The sequence below is a fragment of the Pezoporus flaviventris genome, unplaced genomic scaffold (assembly GCF_033815535.1).
Source record: "Pezoporus flaviventris isolate CSIRO_AGI_PZ_B2104156 unplaced genomic scaffold, CSIRO_AGI_Pfla_v1 ptg000066l, whole genome shotgun sequence".
Lineage (NCBI taxonomy): Eukaryota > Metazoa > Chordata > Aves > Psittaciformes > Psittacidae > Pezoporus > Pezoporus flaviventris.
In genome coordinates, this window is record NW_026892614.1 from 7,134,615 (window position 1) to 7,151,761 (window position 17,147).

The 17,147-nt window shown below is 37.2% G+C and overlaps 1 protein-coding gene across 3 annotated transcripts in view; it reads left to right on the plus strand.

The window, feature by feature from the left end:
* SMYD3 (SET and MYND domain containing 3) overlaps positions 1 to 17,147 on the plus strand; it is a 403,674-nt gene that overhangs the window by 310,556 nt on the left and 75,971 nt on the right. For all 3 annotated transcript variants that reach the window (XM_061471119.1, XM_061471118.1, XM_061471120.1), the window contains 3 exons: positions 4,799 to 4,866; positions 7,297 to 7,399; positions 16,086 to 16,196. In XM_061471119.1, coding sequence (XP_061327103.1) covers positions 4,799 to 4,866; positions 7,297 to 7,399; positions 16,086 to 16,196 — 282 coding nt within the window. The remainder of the gene's footprint in view (positions 1 to 4,798; positions 4,867 to 7,296; positions 7,400 to 16,085; positions 16,197 to 17,147) is intronic.

Genomic DNA, 17,147 nt, shown 5'->3' on the forward strand with positions numbered 1-17,147 from the left:
CCATTCTGGTAGCAGATGCCTTCCCACCTTGTCCTGTCTCCTCTCTCCTTCTGTAATACCCTGTCCAACGGACAGATCAAGAAGCTCTGACTGCATGGGAAGCCTGGGTGTCATGGGCTGTGGCTACAAGCAGCTGACTGAAATACACTCAAAACAGGGGCTTCACAGGTCTGTCACTCCCATGGCATACTGTGCATTTACAGTTTAGCACTGTTGCTGTGTTTAGCACTGTTGCTGTGTTTAGAACTGTTGCTCTAGCGCTCCGTGTGCCAAATGAAACAATTAGCAGATTTAAGATCTATCAACCATCTGTGCCTGCTATCTGTTCATACTTGAGTGGTAAAGAGCTGTCAGTGCAAAGTTATAGTGGAATGTAGTGGTGCTAGAAGGTCTCTGGGGTATGCCTTGGTCATTTGAATTAGCGTGCCCCTTGCATAGTATTTTCTGCCCATCCCTTCCTCCTGGACAATATTTGAGTCTCTTGAGAAGCCCATTAACATGAGAACTGGTTACTGCATCTTTTATTAAATATTTGCAAGTGACCAGGAGTACCTAGCCAGCTTTCGTGTGAATAAGAAACTTAATAATCCATGAAGGCTTTTTAATATCTTTAATTTACATTATATTGGGTTCATAAATTCGGGAAAAAAAGGGTTAGTTATGGCTTCTGGTGGTTGGTTAGAATACACCAGCTGTGACACACCATTAACAGAGATATCTGGAGTCATCGTATGTAAAAGCTAAAAATGACGTTGAACCCATCAGTGTAAGATAACTTTTGGTAGTCCTTATTGTTAAAGGGTTTCTTACATATGTTGTAAGAGCTGCCTCACTGTGTTGCAGGAGCGTACAGGAGCACATTGAGGATGGAATGATTGATTATTAGTCCTGGTGTTTGTGATTTGATATGTTCAGCAAGTGTTAGGCAATAATGATTCAGTTTGGATTTTTTTCTTCCTCATACTCCCTTACTGACATTTTTCATTGTCTTAGTGTCTGAAATTCCAAATCTAGAATGGCCTGCTATCGTGTCTGAGTCTGTTTTATTTAATTCAAGTGCAACTCCACAGTATAAAGTAATATGAACTGAAAGCAAATTCAACTCATTATGTTGCCAAACTGAAGCCTTCATATCCTGTAAAATGCAAACACTGAAATAAATCTTCATGGCTGTCCACTAGACTGTGCATCTGGGAGAGGCAGAGATTACTCAGACAGTAGCTCCAGACGTCTTGAGAACAGAGACCTCCTTATGAGGTAAATTTACAGATTTTTCATGTGTCACTCAGAGAGGAAATAAATTTTAACAGATTGCAGTATTTTTTGTTTGCTGTTAAAGTATGCCTGAGAATAATGGCCAGTCAGTAAAACTGGTGTACTCGCTGTGTGTTTACCAGTCTGCAAAAGATTATGTCTTCTACTTAGGTTGCCTTAAGGAGTACAGGATACCCCTCTAAAACGCACAGTCTCTCAAAAGAGCAACTCTTTTTACTTAATTCAATCAGTTTGTTGTTTGAAATAGCTGCTGCTTTTAAATAAACATGCAGGATTTATTGCCATGGAGCCAACTCAAACACTGAGAACTGATTCTTTAAATTGTTAGTGAGCTGTATGGCCAGTCAGGCTATGATGATAAGCCTGGAAGAGCTCTAGGATATTCCTAAGTAAGTTTTGCATTGTGGAGGTCTGAAAAGTCTGTGGCTCTCCCCTGAGAGTTTTCCCTCGGTTCTCATGCTGGGAGATGTGTTATTTCAGAAATGTTAGAAATGGCAAGGCATTCATCTTTGCAGCTTTGAAGTTTTTAAATATGTGTGTATTTTCCCTTATCTGTGGGTGTAACAACCTTTGTGAGTACTCTGTTCTGTCTCGGTATGTGGATATGCAGGTTTAGTGCTGTGCAGCTGGATAGAGAGGAGTTTTTAGAAGAATCAGAAGGGACAACCTGAACAACACCACAAATTAAGTAACTGAGATTAATGATCCTGCAGGAGTTAAGATGACAAGGGCCATGCCTTTGTAAGATAGAACCTATTTTTTTTTGAAGTGCCAGATTGCTGAGATTTATTTATTCCTTCTTATTTTAAAATTGGGGTCACACAGAATTAGAACCTGATTATAGTTTAAGAAAAAGGTGACTCAGTTAAGCAGAAAAAAGACAACACAGGGTGACCATGAAACCTAAAGGAAATACTGTGGTGCATGACAATGACATTGTTTTCTCTTGTTGGTTTGTTTGGGTTTTTTTCCCCTAGAAATGGAATTAGTTAACTTCCAGATCCAGTAGGTTTTGATCCATAAATGAGTGCTTCAGGAGCAAGCAGCTCATCTGTGCTCTCCTACAGCAGTGTTAGATACTCCAGATTTATTTCAGCTACATCTGTGAATCCTAGGAAGCTAGGAAAATGGATTTTTTTTTCAGGTGTGGTCTGCAACATCAAGTCCTGTGATGGACTTTTGAATTGAACTCTCAGAACTCCCCATGGCAGGACTACTCTTTAACTGAGATTTAAAAGCTCCTGTAAGTTTATGTAAATAGAAATGAAGATTTGGTAGATTTTTAGACTTTTTACAAATGTTAAAGAAAACAAAAAACAACCCGTCCTCAATTGATAGGCTATGATTTTGTATTTCATACGTGTCACCAGCAGCTGACTGTCCATGAAGGGTTGTCATTAAATTAGAATTTCTTATACCTTAAATGATGAGATCTTCCTCCCACTACCATCAGTTCCTCCTTCTCCATTTCTCCGTTTGCTGAGGATAGAAAGCATCCATAACAGAGTTTACTACTATCTGTAGTGCACTTTATGTGTGTATCACCCTTTTATTTATTTTTTTTCCATGCCTGAGTTTAAAAGTGGGGAAATATTGTCTCCAAAGAGGTTAATCACACCTCAGAGCACCTGAAAATCTGGGGTCTGAATCTCAGAGCATGCTTTCGTCTCACGTTTTTCTTCATATATATCCCAGTATAAAAAGCTAATGCATGTTTAAGAAAAAGTAAAAGTGTTGTGGCTTCTGTGTGTAAAACTTTTTACATAATAGAATACATGCCTTCAATAGAAAATGGTGAAACAGTCTGTAACTACAGAAGTAAAAATTAAATATTGTTAATATAAACATTTTGCGGTAATAATAGGACATTTGCAAGGAAGAGGGATTCATATAGTTCTAAGAGATGTTTGACCTCTGCTACTTCATAATCCATTGGAGATCACTAAGGTTCACATAAGCTTACTTCCTTTCTCTTTTACCTGGAAGGCATTATTTTTACAATAAATGCCAAAATCAAGTCAATATTTTTAGAACCAGGATAATTGCCACTTTAAATGGGCTAATCTTTGCTCTGAGGTTGTCTGACACTTTATATCCAATGCCAACAGGAAAGAAATAATAAAGATATATGATTTTGATAATTGATCAGGAACATTTGAATGGGTCACATAAATAACAGACTAATCAAAGTATTGTCTAACTGTTTAAAAAAACACATACCCGTCTGCATGTACATTTATTTAAATTAACATTGCTGTCAGAATTTGTGAGAAATTTTGAAAGAGGATTTCATTTTCACCTTAAGGTTAATGATCTCATAAATAATAATTTGTCAATGTAGAGGATTAGATATACTATTGAATTGCTTAGTGTACCTCTTTAAAGTAGAGGTGTGCATTTACTGTTCTGGACTATTATTACTCTAGGGGTAAAATTGCAACTTTCATGTCTGCCAAATCCTACTCTAAGTAATTTTTTGTTCTAATAGGAATTAATGAGATTAACAATCTAATATTATGCAGAAGAGACCTGGGACTTTTCTGTTATATGAAGTATCATGCAGTGTTTTTCTACATAAAATATATTATTATCACGTTATTGATAACTGACCAACAGGTTATCTAAAAAATAAAATAAGAATCATCTGATAAAAAAAAAAAAATCAGATATGTAAAAAATACATAAGGATCTGAGTCCTGGTTCTTGTTTATGGTGGTGAAAATGATACTTGCAATCATTTACAAAGTGCTGATCTGTCTTGGAGGCAAATACCAAGAAACTTAAGTCTGATAGTTTGGGGTAGGATTATATCAATTTGCAAGGAACTTCTATTCTTCTCCACTCTTTTCTAAAACCACTTTAGCTTTGTATGAAGAATACTATCAAACTGAATATTTGAGATTAGATGAAAGGTTGCATTTCTCTTGAATAGCAATTTCAGCATGCTTTTTTTTTTGTGGGATCTTTTATTTGTGAACCAAAATGCCCACAGTGTGAAAGATACACTATTGCACAGTCTATGTGTTCATTTGTATCCATATCAGGTTACCACAGTCGAGGCTGCTATTTACTTCAAAACTTCCCATATTCTTTGGGCTCCACTGGTACTTATTAAAAGGTGCTATGGCAGCCTGACATCAGTGGTGTCCCTGCATGGAAACAGACATTCTTTTTATCAGCAGTCACTCTCATCTGCTAGGTTGTCTCTAGGATGAGTTCCTCAGGCTCTGGGTAGTGTGCCGTTTTTCCCCCCACTCTGGACAGGAAGGTAGGGCCTCTGCATGTGTTTAACCCCACATTTTTGCAGGATACTGATATTTCTGCTTTTAATTCACTGCAGTTTTACAGGAGAGTGTGTCCCAGATGTGGTTGCTCTAAAATGAAAGAGCACCAGTGTTGGGTTTGCATGTTTCCCATCCAATTACCAATTGCCCCTTCAATTTATTTTGAAAGTTTTTTTCACTTGAGTATGGGGTTTTCAAATGATTCTGGTAATCCTGGATTTTTTCCCTTGTTTTTACAGGTGACCTGTAACTGTTTCACCATCAGTAATGGAGAGATGCAGGATGTTGGTGTTGGCCTGTATCCCAGGTACTGTGGACACTTTCATTCACAGGCAAAATCTATGTTAGGGTTTGGGTTTTTTTTTGTCTTTTTTCCTAGGTAGCTGTAAGGGCCATCAAAGCAGCATTTCTAAGTGAGAAACTGGGAAATGTGAATAAATTAAAGGAGGATAAAAACGTTGAAAACAGTCTTAATAGTCCCAATTACAGAGTTAAAACAGTTCAAGTAAGACACGTTTGTATTTTATTTTCATGGAGGTGGAAGTCTTTTCTAAGAATAAATGCTGACATAAAAAATGTGTGACAGGGACTAGTAAATGGAAACGCATTCAGCATTGCTTTATAATGCAGATATGTTGCAGCCAAGAGCCTTCTGAACTGGCAATTAAAATGAAGATTGAACACATTTATTAGTAAATTACCATAACTAAGACACCAGTAAGGTGAAAGGCTAAGCCTCTTGAGAGATCGATGTTAATATTTGAATTTCATATTATTATTTTTGTATGTATTATTTAAGAAGTACATCCCTTTGAAGGTTTCTCCTTCATAGAATTTGTTACTTCTAATTGTTAATGTGAAAAAATTACTGTGTATAATTTAAAATTGTGTTTTACCATCTTCATTTTTTCATAATACACAGTTGAACTATATTGTCAATATCTCAGTGGGCCTGTCAGTGTTGTTTCTTTTTCTACTAATGTCACACATGTAAGATTTGACTAAGGACACTTAGTATCTTGAGGCCTACATTACTGTAAAGATAAGGGAAAGGTGGCTAGGAGGACATGGGAATTAGTGCTATGAAAAGTACAGAAAAGTTATTTGATTTTCTAGTGGAATGGAAACAAACCCTTTCACATACTTGGGAAAAAATGGAATTTTACTTTGGAGAAATATTATTAGTGAAATGTTTTCTTTTGCTTAAAAAAAAAACAATCCTGACTGCAAAGAAAGTGACTATATATGTTCTGTGATAATGCATTGCCAAGGCATGCCATAGACTCTTTCCCAAGTCAGTTCAGAGCGGTTCAAGTTTTGCTGTAGAAAATCACTCTGAGCTGGGAAAATTGTGAACTTAAACCTGTAGTTTCCCAAACCTAGGCAAATGGCCTTCCAGATGAATTCATATGCTTCCAGATGAAGTTGTCATCAAAACCGCTAGTGTGTCCTGGAGGTTAAATTTGATTGAAAGTGCTTTAGTCTCTTCAAGAGGTTGGACATTGTTGCATGGCTTGATAGCTTCAGTATCCCAGACTATTTTAAAATAGATAAAATCCTGTGGTCCTCCTCTGCATCACCTTGCCACCAGCTTTGGGAGCATGCCCACTGATCTTGCAATAAGTTAAATAGACACTCTCTCCCAGTGTACATTACTGTCTTCATGTGGACATTAACCACATAGATTTTATGAGGCCAGAAAGATATCGGAAGAGTCATGCTCCTGTTGATACCTCCTTTAAGAGTCCAAAACTGAATAAACATGGTCTGGTACAGGGCTCTGCCCTTTGCCAACATCCTCTGTTTTGCCAACAACAGTTGGGATTTTGAGTCGCTGAGTTAGGCAGACAAGGAAAGCAAATAAAGGCAGCCAGGAGCTGGATAAGCCAAGTGTTCTTTCAGCCTGATGATGCCAGAATTTTTCTTTCAATGGGTCAATCCCTATGGGACTAATGTTGGCCAGGCAAAGTCAGTTATTTCTCAGCTAATGAAGCATGGGACTCAAAAGCATAGAGTGGATGTTGTCTTAACAGTCTGCTTGGAAAGAGAGGCAAGGGCATATCTGTGTCAAGGAGATCCAGCAGCGTGTGTGTCTCTTGGGAGTGGCAGCAGCTGTGCAATGAGCTGTGCTGCTTCAGCTGTTACACACCACAAGAACAGAGGCTGAACCAAAATATGCATAAAACAGCGGCAATGGCTGTATCTCTTCTTTCAACTCTATACACCAAGTACTTTGGTTTTGGGACACAGTATACTCCATTTTCTACCGGATAGGAAATACTGGTTGATTGCTGGCCCCTTTGAGCTGCAGTTCCTCTGACAATCAGGGTAACCGATAAGTTTAGTATGAAACTGAGCAGAAGCTGTAGAAATAAAACATGGTCCCATGTTATTAACCTTTTGCTCTGAACTGTCCAGGTTGCCTTGTTCCCTGCTTGCCTGCTTTGCGCTCTCCCCTGAATCAGGCCATCGTCCCCTCCCACCCTGGCAGAAACACATGAAGACACCCAGGCATGGCTTCTATTAGCAATGAATATAAATCTTCTAAGTGTTAATTTTCCCCCACTAACCGCAAGCAGCTCATTTACCAAGGATTTTATTTGTTTCGTAACTTAATTGCTTGATACTTCAGATGTAATCATGTTGGCTACTTGGAAATTATTAAAGGGGAAGGGCAGTGGAGGCTCCTCTGTAAAGTATTTTTTCTCTCTCTCTTCCCCTCTACCACCCCTCACAGCATGTCTTTACTGAACCACAGCTGCAACCCAAACTGCGTGATCGTTTTTGAAGGATACCAGCTTTTACTTCGCTCTGTCCAAGAGATCCAGATTGGTGAAGAGGTAATTAACTTGTCCTCCCTTCCATCACAGACACCTGCAACAATGACATCTCCCTAAATAAAATCCAGACTGCAGGGCCACCAGCTTAATATTTTGATGATATATTGATGCCACTTTCTAGCACATAGCTATCAGGGGGAAAATGATAAATAGAATCATCTCTTCACACTGCCTGGGCCCCATAATCATTACTTCTCATAAATCACTAGCAGTCTTGATAAATTCTTGTTCCTCCTTTCCTCCTCTAGGCACTTTATTTTGTTTGTATTTGAATGTCTTTACCCTGATGGAAACACTTAATGATATTTCTGGGTGGAATGCAGTGTTCACTAAGTCATTGCAACAATAAGCATTTGTCAGGCTGTAACCATACTGTTGTAGTAAACCTTTCATTGACAGTGAAAGTAGCAAGACAAGTTTTATTTTCTTGCCGATTTCATTAGAAAAGACTTCAAAATACCCCTTTCAAAAGATTTCTGATTTGGTCTAAGGTATTCTTAGCTTTGTTTTTTAAACAGCATTTGTACTAGTTTGAAAATAATTATTTCTGTCTGGGTAAGCGTTTCAAAGTAAATGTCTTTTTCAGCAACGCAGCAATGAATTTGATTAGTAAGGGCTGCAGAGACATGTTTATATATGTAACTTTACATGCACTAGTGACCTATGCAGTCCTAGCTGTTGGTCATTTCAAAATCATGACCTAATGTAAATATGGTTCACACCTTTGCTGCAAACTTTGGGAAGATCAAGGGCATACGTGTTCAGATTTAGAAGTTGCAATCTCTTTTCCTCCCTATTATTTTCTTTTTCAATGTATCCTTTCTCTAAGAGAGTAGGCATCAAAATAAGTAAATGGGAAAATACTTTTTTTGGCAAAACATTGTGGGAAAACAACAGAAATGCTTTTGCATACTTACTTTTTTGCTAAGAGAAGTCTTTTAGGATGCAATATACTTTTGTGGAGCTCTTGAGTGTAGACATCTTTTGATCTGGCATTCTTATTCAAGACAGATTTTAGATACCTTTCTTCCATTTTCCTCTTGGCTTCCTAATTCACCCAGATGGGTTTTTTATTTCAAAATGCAGTAGAATTTAATGTCTTTCCATTAAATTTCCCATTTCATTTGTGTTAATTATTAGAATTCTAAATTCTGAAGCTATCCTATTTTTCTGTATGTGGATATATTTTTCTAGATAAATATCATAAAGCAATTCTTTTTAACAAGCAGCTTTTATGGACTGGGAGGGACCCTCAGGTGGTCCTGTGTGGTTCTGGAGTGAGCAGTGAAGTAGAATTTCCTTGCAGGTATGACCACCATGCAGACTGTGCTCTGGCTATGAAGCTGTAACCCAGTTTTAGACTTAGTGTTAGTAGTCTGTAACCCATAGAAGTCTCTAGTTTAAAATCAGTGGTGAAAAAGATATGGTGTAGGTTACAAATCATTTGCAAGGCAATCAGGAAATAAATATAGGTTATAAAACAGGGCAGCTAGGACCAGTTGTGTGTGAATACAGGCTTTAAAATGACTGCACGTTGTGTGGGTATATTTCCTAAAAAACTTTGCCTCCAATAAGGCAGTAAAGTCAGAATTTTCTGACGAGCTTGTGTTCTGGTGTCTTTGTTGTGAATATTGCTTCTGGTTTTGGTACTGAAAGGAAAACTTGCCTTAAGAAGCATGTTAAGATTTTACATATAAATACATATATATATACACTGTGTTAAAACAGGTACCCTCTTGATTTGCCTGCAAATAAAAGTGTCAGTCTGAGCTGCATGCTTCTTTGAATAAGGATGTGTCTAAGAAAAAATAGACATAAGTGAGAAAGTAAAGATACAAAGTGATATTAATTTAGATCTGTTACAGGAGGAGGAAGGTAATGAAAATTATGAGGTTATGTAAAAGTCAGCAGTTAATATTCTTTTCAACACCTAGTTACTTTTTTTCTTACGTAACTGCTACTGCTTTTCCTTTTGTTTTCTTTATGGTAGCTTTGGTACAACTTCTTTCACGTTGCCTTACTACTTGCCTGTAGCAGGGTGAACTCGGTTTTCTTTGTAGCCATGTGTTGAATTTACACACCTATGTACAAGAAACTACATTACCCGTTACAATGTGAGTTTTTATTTATGTTACTGAGGTCATGATCTGAGCTAATGGGAGAGAAAATACATGTTAGGGAGGAATCTGACTGGGTTTTCTGAATAAATCAAGTGCTCTGAGGTGGTAAAATGAACATTGTTTCAAGTCATGAGGCAACAAGAACACGGAAATAATTATAAGCAGTAGAAAATTTGCCTTATCCTGTTCAAACTTACACTAGATTGAGAAAGAATGAGATGCCTCATGTAATAATTAAAAGGAAGTAAATAAGCACTAAGATTTATGAGAAGCTAAGCAGCAAGTCAAGCTTGGATTAGTAGAAGAGGACTATGGCTTTACTATCCATACAGGAACAAACTTGATAGGGCTTCTGGACCCTTTCCAGGAAAGTATCAGCCACTGCAATATGATGTGTTCACTAGGCCAGTGAGAAATAGAAATATTTTTGCACATTTGTAGTTCTTGCTGTCAGAAACAACAATTTACTCATGTTAAGGAGTTGTTGACCACATATAATCACAGGGAAAACAGAGACACAGGGTGTTGAGGTAACTGGCCATTGTGGTCCCCTCGTAATTATATAAAGAGGGAGGCATCAGTATGATTTTGGTTGTAAACCAGAAAAAGAGATATTATTACATGGGACATAACTGCTGCAGTGCGATGCAGATGTATTCAGGAATAACATTTATACCCAACCACACTTTAGAGTGCTCAAGCTATACAAAGTAATTATATTTATCAAGTCAGTGGTAAAAAACATGCAAGATTGAGAACCTCAAAGTTTTTATGTTTGGAATGCAATTTTTTTCAATTCAGTTTTAGTCTCATGTTTAAGCAGATGATTGTTGGCTTTGCATGTTTTTGACAGGAAGGCATGTGGCATTTAGTGGCTTTTAATTGACTTTTGGTTTGGGCTTTGAAATTTGTTCCAATCCTAAGGCCAAAATTTATATCTCAGGCTGTAGAAAATCAGGATTCCCAAGACAGAAAGTGTTTGCCTGAATCCTTACAGAATGAAAGTGCTAAATTTGATGGTGCTTTGCATTTGGAAAACTAATCACTCCTAAAGTCATATGCAGAAGTTTTAGCCATCTAAGCCTTTGTGGCAGAAAATGTTGCCAGTCCTGAAGCACTAAGAAATCATGAGGCATTAACATCAGGTTTTTTGTAGGCATAGAAAAAAGGGATTCATACATAATTAAATGCTTTTCCAAGTTGAAGCTTTAAGAAAACAAAGTGTATTGCAGGAATCATAATAAAATACTGAGATCTGGCAAGATGGAGAAGTTGCTGATCTTAAGTTTTGCTTTGGCAGCCAAAAAAGCAGATTTATCTTTAGGTATATTATTTGAGTTTTATACTAATGTGTTTCTATGGAATTGCAAGCTCTCTGAGGGCAGAAAGTTACCATTTTAAACAAAAATACACTACATTCCCATTGGCTTTTGCCAATGAATGCTTTAGTTGATGTTCAAAATATCCGCTTTCATTTCTACCATTATAAAACTTATTTGTCTGTTTAAATGACATTTCTAAGTGTCATTTCATGTAGAATTTTTAATGTGCAAATTTAGCTGTAATAGGTAACTTTCTCCAGGCATGGTAACCTTTCTGTTTTTCCTTATCCATCCTTGCTTGGCTCTAATTCATGTAAGGTCCCGTGAGTCTATGCTAATACCCCAAATTCTAGTGCTTGACCAGTTGGTAAAGATCACCAATAAATTTAAGAGTTTTCTGTCCTGCAACTGGCATAATGGGAATGAAACAGGAAGCAGTAGAGAGGACAGAGGAAATAAAAGGAGGACAAGCTTGAGAACAACTGTTGATCCACATGCATAGAGTGGAGGTTGAGGTGGCTAGAAAGGGTCTCCTAACACTCTAGACTCTGTACTGGTTTTTTTAGTATAATTGAATTTAATAGCAGAAAGAAAGAAATAATAGATTTTTGTGGGGATTTTATTCTGTTTATCTCCACTTAAAAGACTACAGTATTTTCTGAAACTTACTTCTAGCAGCCGATTATAACACCTGTTACCTCCTCAAGATAATGTTAGTTGTAGTGCTGACTATCACAGCTTTTCTAACTTTAGGTGATTTTACTTTGACAATATACAAAGATTTCCTCTTTTTGCACTCTACAATAATTATAGAATCATAGAATGGTTAGGGTCAGAAAGGACCTTAAGATCATCTAGTTCCAACCCCCCTAATGAAATGTAAGTATTGCTAAGAAAGGTAAGATATGGGGAAGGATTATAAGAAGGCAAAAATTACTCATCTAGAGATCACCAAGACACCTTCAGTGATAAGGTAGTCTATCAGCTAATTTACTTTCTCAAAAAGACAAGCAGCCTGCTCTGAAGAGGTCTTCATTACTTCCCTACCCTTAAGTAACCACTTTAAACAGCATCAAAATCTGTGCTATAATTTCAGTTGACTTTTCATTAATTACTGTCTCTAGGTGGTGTTTTGCAGGCTCTTTTTTTTCCTCTTCACAAATCAGAAGTTGTATAGCTGTGGTTAGCTCACTGCATAGTTCAAAAAATCGGTGTTCAAGGCCAGGTTGGACAGAGCCTTGGGTGAGATGGTTTAGTGTGAGGTGTCCCTGCCCATGGCAGAGGGGGTTGGAACTGGATGATCTTAAGGTCCTTTCCAACCCTAGCTGTTCTATGGTTCTATGATTAGTCCTGCTGAGAGACAGGATGTGTATTAGCTGATAACCAGTTCTGCTCCAAAACGGGTGCATGGATTCCCATCAGCTTCGGAGTTCAGTTATGAATCTTTCTGCAGAAAGTCAGATAAAGTCAGATAACCAACTGTATTCTTATAGAGCACATAATTTTAAAATTTAATACATAATAAAAATAAGAGTTTCAAGTTGCCAGAAATTGTCTGTCTTCATGACAGATTTCAACCAAAGTATGTAATATTTCAGTTATTATAATTCTATGAGAAATTTTATATCTCTGCATGTTTGACACATTACATTTTGTCACATTATATTTTTTAAAACCAATTTTTTCCTTGAGTTAGATGGCATTTTGATCATATATGCTAAAACAGAAAGAGCACAGATTGTTCACTTACATAACCCTGTCTCAGGAACAGGTATTTGTACACAGCCCTCTCTAAAACCCAGAGACCCATGATTGTAAAATCAAGAGGACTTGCTTTTTTACCCTGCCATTTGCATTAAAATAACTTGCTTCAAATTTCTACAGAATCCTCTGTCTATAAATTCTATAGTTTATAGTCTGTTACAAAAAAAATATAAATTCAGTCCACTGCAGCATGGCAGTACTGAAAAATTGTGCCCACCTCATTTGGCTGATGAGGAATATGAGAAACTAACCACCATAACCATGGTTAAAGAATTTCTATGTCAGAGCAAGAAGCAGGGCTCAGACAATGCTGCATTTCTAAGGAGAAAATCTTGAGAGTCAGTAAGTCTCACAGCTGTTAAATAATTCCTTGCCTTCATAAATGTTATTTAATGTAGATTCTCCAGTTTGAGGAAAAAGATTTACTGCATTCTTTATGAGCAATGCGATAAAGAGGCAAGCTCTGGTCAGCTGAAATAATGTTTTAATTAATACCATACATCCCACATGCAAATACCATTAAGACAACCTTTGATAAATGGGCATATTTCCTAAATACGTACAAGTTAAATGAGCCTTGCATCAAATGAAGGGATCCAAAATTAAAACAAGTGTAGGAGAGAAACTTGAATGCAGAATTTTTATGTTTAAACGATTAAATGATTAGTACAGACTTAGTCACTGTTAAGTTGGTCATGTTTCTAAATATTCTAATTACATTTTCCCACTCAGTCTGCCAGCTACTAACACTTTTTCACTTACGGATTTCTGCTGGCAAGATTGAGAATTTGGACTTGGGCCTCTGACAGCAGAGAAAACCCCATGTTGTTAGAACAGTAAAAGGAGGTATCACAGTAATGAAGTCTCTTCTCCTCCTTCTGCCCAGTCATATGCTGTAATTCAGAGCAGGTTATTGCATGACTATTTGTACCTACAAGTTATCAGTAACCTCTGAAAAAGAAATTTCTGTTTTCAAGCTTGTTCCTACTTCCAAGGTTTCTGCAGTATGGGAGAAAAAAAAAATAAAAAAGGCCAAAAATGAAAAAAAAAAAAAAAAAAGTATACAGAATATAAAGGGATATTTATGTTCACCTATAGGGTGAAGATAAATAAAGCATGTTCAATGCTGGCTATGTGTTTGTTTTTGCAGTATTAGAACTAAACCCTAATGAACCTGATGGCTTCAACAGTAACAATAGGGTTTAAGCTATTGTCTTAAGTATTTTGACAAAGATTAGACTAGTCTCACATGAATGATTTTTCCCAGAAAATTCCTACTATCTTGCTCTGTGCCTGAATTTGGTTAGATCTCTTTTACTTTTGGATGACACCTGAACCTAAATCCCAGTGGGACATGGGTCAGAACCAATAGGAACCAATAGTGTTCATGCAGAGGATGAGAGACAGGGGAAAAAGCCTGTGTGTGGAATGATTTTGACAGCAAACACTTGCAAATTGCAAGGAGACATGAATATTAGGGGCTTGTGATGGGTGAAGGAAATTTGGATATGAATGGCTAAAGGATGAGGTTAGGACTACAGCTTGACTAGGAACTGCTTTGTTGGAAGGAAGGGAGACAGATACCATACCAGTGAGGATGCGGAGTAGGACCAGCTGGGGAAAGAAACAAGGACAAAGTTAGTGGGGTCACTGAACATGATTTAGAAACCAGGGTAGGGTAACAAGGACCGTTCACCTGGGGAAGTGTTTGTGATCAAATGTAATGAAAAGGTGTAAGAGGAGGAACAGAGGGGAGGGAGAAGGCAGAGCCTGAGGTTGGCAGGATGATGAAATCAGCACATTGTACCAAGAGCAACTATCTAAAATGCTAGAACTAAGACTGGAAAACAGTTTTAGACAACCAGGTGTGGAGAGTAAGACTGGAAAATGATGCTCACATCCAGGGGTGGAGAAGAGAGACATATTGGAGAGCATGGGGCAGAAGAGACCAAGCTTGGGCAAAACTATTTCTATCCATTCACTGCTGAAAGCTCAGAGAGAAGCCTGCAGCTCCTGTGTAAGTGATTGGTATGGACTGTTCTGCTGTAAACCAGCAATGGTGAAACTAATTCCCTCTAGGGTCAGACACAAACAAGCTGGAGCAGAACAAAATTATACAGAATGCAAAACGTAACAAAGTTCTCATACTTTCTAATTTTTGAGTATCTGTGGAACTCTAATTTGACTCTGTCATTAATTGTACTATTAATCTTCAATTATGAGACCATATTTATGTTTTTCCACAGGCTTTCTGCTTATGATCATTTTAAATGCTTGACCTTGCCATCTCAGTAGTATTCTTTTAATACAGTTGTCCTTCAATATGTAATCAAATTACGCTGTAGTAATAAGTGAAAAAAAATCAGGCATTGTTTTAGTTGCTTGTTAATTGCTCATTTAATTAGAGTGCTCACTAATTTGCAGAAGGCAGGTTTTGACAGTGGATTTCAGAGCCATTACTACAAATTGGTTAGGTTTTCCTGTGATTTGTTTGAGTGGACTCTCATGACTCAACTGAGAACCATATGAAAATTCTCCCAGTTAGTTGAAGTGTCTAGGCTCAGGATGAAATAATGTGACCTGATTTTTTTTTTTAGCTTTGACCTCTCTGGAGTGTTTCAAAGAGTGTTGAGTGTAATCACTCAATAGCGTGTAATAGTAAATGCTGATCTGAGTTGGACTGTTATGCTGTTATATTCTTTCCCTTATCATTAGTTTGTGCCTGTGCAGCACTTCAAACATTAGAAGAACTCTACAAATAGTTAGGCCTGTAAAATTCCTTCTGGCAGGCATCAAAGTGAATAAGCTACAGACTTCTCTCTAGTTAATTGGAATTCACTCTGTACAGCATGGGGAGTTGAAAATGGCACAGATGTAACCATTTTCTTTTATCGTTTTAATGTTTTTTCTTGTCAATAGTTTCAACAACTTTGCAGTGCTTTTGTGCTTCTTTGGTCACAAAGGAAACATCATAGACAAACTGAGGATGGGTATGACATAAGAGTTCAAACATGTATTTGTCAGAAAGTAGAGGCTTCCCTGAAATTTCCCTGAAATTTTTGGAGATAGCTGAACATTCTATAACACCAGTGCTAAATACATATTGAGCTTTGGAGCTAGACTGAAAAAGATTTCATGCACAGGGAATTCAGATACTGAGCTATTCTCTCTCCTTTTTTCTTTTTATTCCAAATTAGGATGAAAAAATGAAATAGTGATAATTTGGGGCATTCATGTTGCAAAAAATATTTATGTGGAAATGCTAAAAAGTATTTCTTCATGGAAATTATTTTTGGCCTTTTTTTTTTTTTTTCCATTTGTAAAAGTAGTCAATTTCGTCTGGGAAGTCATCTGTTGAGATGAAATTTTATTTTGTGCTGGAAAAATGTTGTATCCAGAAATGTTACTTTACTATCCATACACTGAACATGGAATTTTTGTAAAATATACCAACTCTGGTTTTGTATGTACTGCACACAGCTCACCATCAGTTATATTGAATCGCTGATGCCCACCAGTGAACGCCAAAAGCAACTGATGCGCCAGTATTGCTTTGAATGTGACTGTCTTTTCTGCCAGAATCAAGAAAAGGTAGGTTGAGTGAAGATATTCTCTGACAATGAAACAGAATTTTCCAAGGCCTGTCAACAGCTTCCCCCCCTTTACATATTTATCTTTTGCTACTAATCGAATGACCAGAATAGAGAAAAAAATTACCTCTGCCCTCAATGTTGTTTATGTTGCTATGAAGACAGCTGTGAAGGAAAGAAAAGCAGGAAATGTTGACAACATGATAAGAAGAATTTCTTGCTAAAACGTGCATTGTTTGTAAAGCTAGGAACCACTTTGAGTTCCAAGTTGTGATTCGGATAATTTTGAGATTCAAGAACTCTGAACATGAGTGTTAACACGACTTTAAGCTGAAAGGAAGGCTTTATTTTTTTTCTGTTCAAAAGAATAATCTTGGAGCTTTTACTGAAACCACTTGTCTGATGCTACAGGAAGGCTATGCTTATTCTCATAATAATGTTAAATGAATTCTGACAAACACCCGCATCAATAGCATTCAAGAACTACTGGACATTTTCAGCACTTAGAGTCCCCTTGGATGACTGTTGTAGTTTTTATGCTCTCTTCCGCAAATTCTTGGAGTAGTAGGTCAGTTGTAGTAGATAAAATTTTGTTCGGTGTGACTTCTTACTAGGATTCAGCCTAGCCGGGTTTAATTATACAATAAGTTGCTTCCCATTTACACAGCCTGGCTAGAATAATTTTGGCTCCCAAGCCCGATGAGAGATCAAATGGAATATGCAAAACAAGGCTGTCTTCAAAGCAGTTTATGCACTTTGTCTCTAGTTATACGTACACTTTTTGTTATTTCCAGAAATGCCTGGTTTGGGTGAGTCATATGCCATAGCTAAATGTGTTCCCAGGAGATTAGAAATGGCAAAAATGGTATTGATGAAAATGGACCATGATATGATTCCTGAAATAATTGCTGTACAGCTAAAAATTAAAAAAAAAAAAAAATGTTTAAATTCT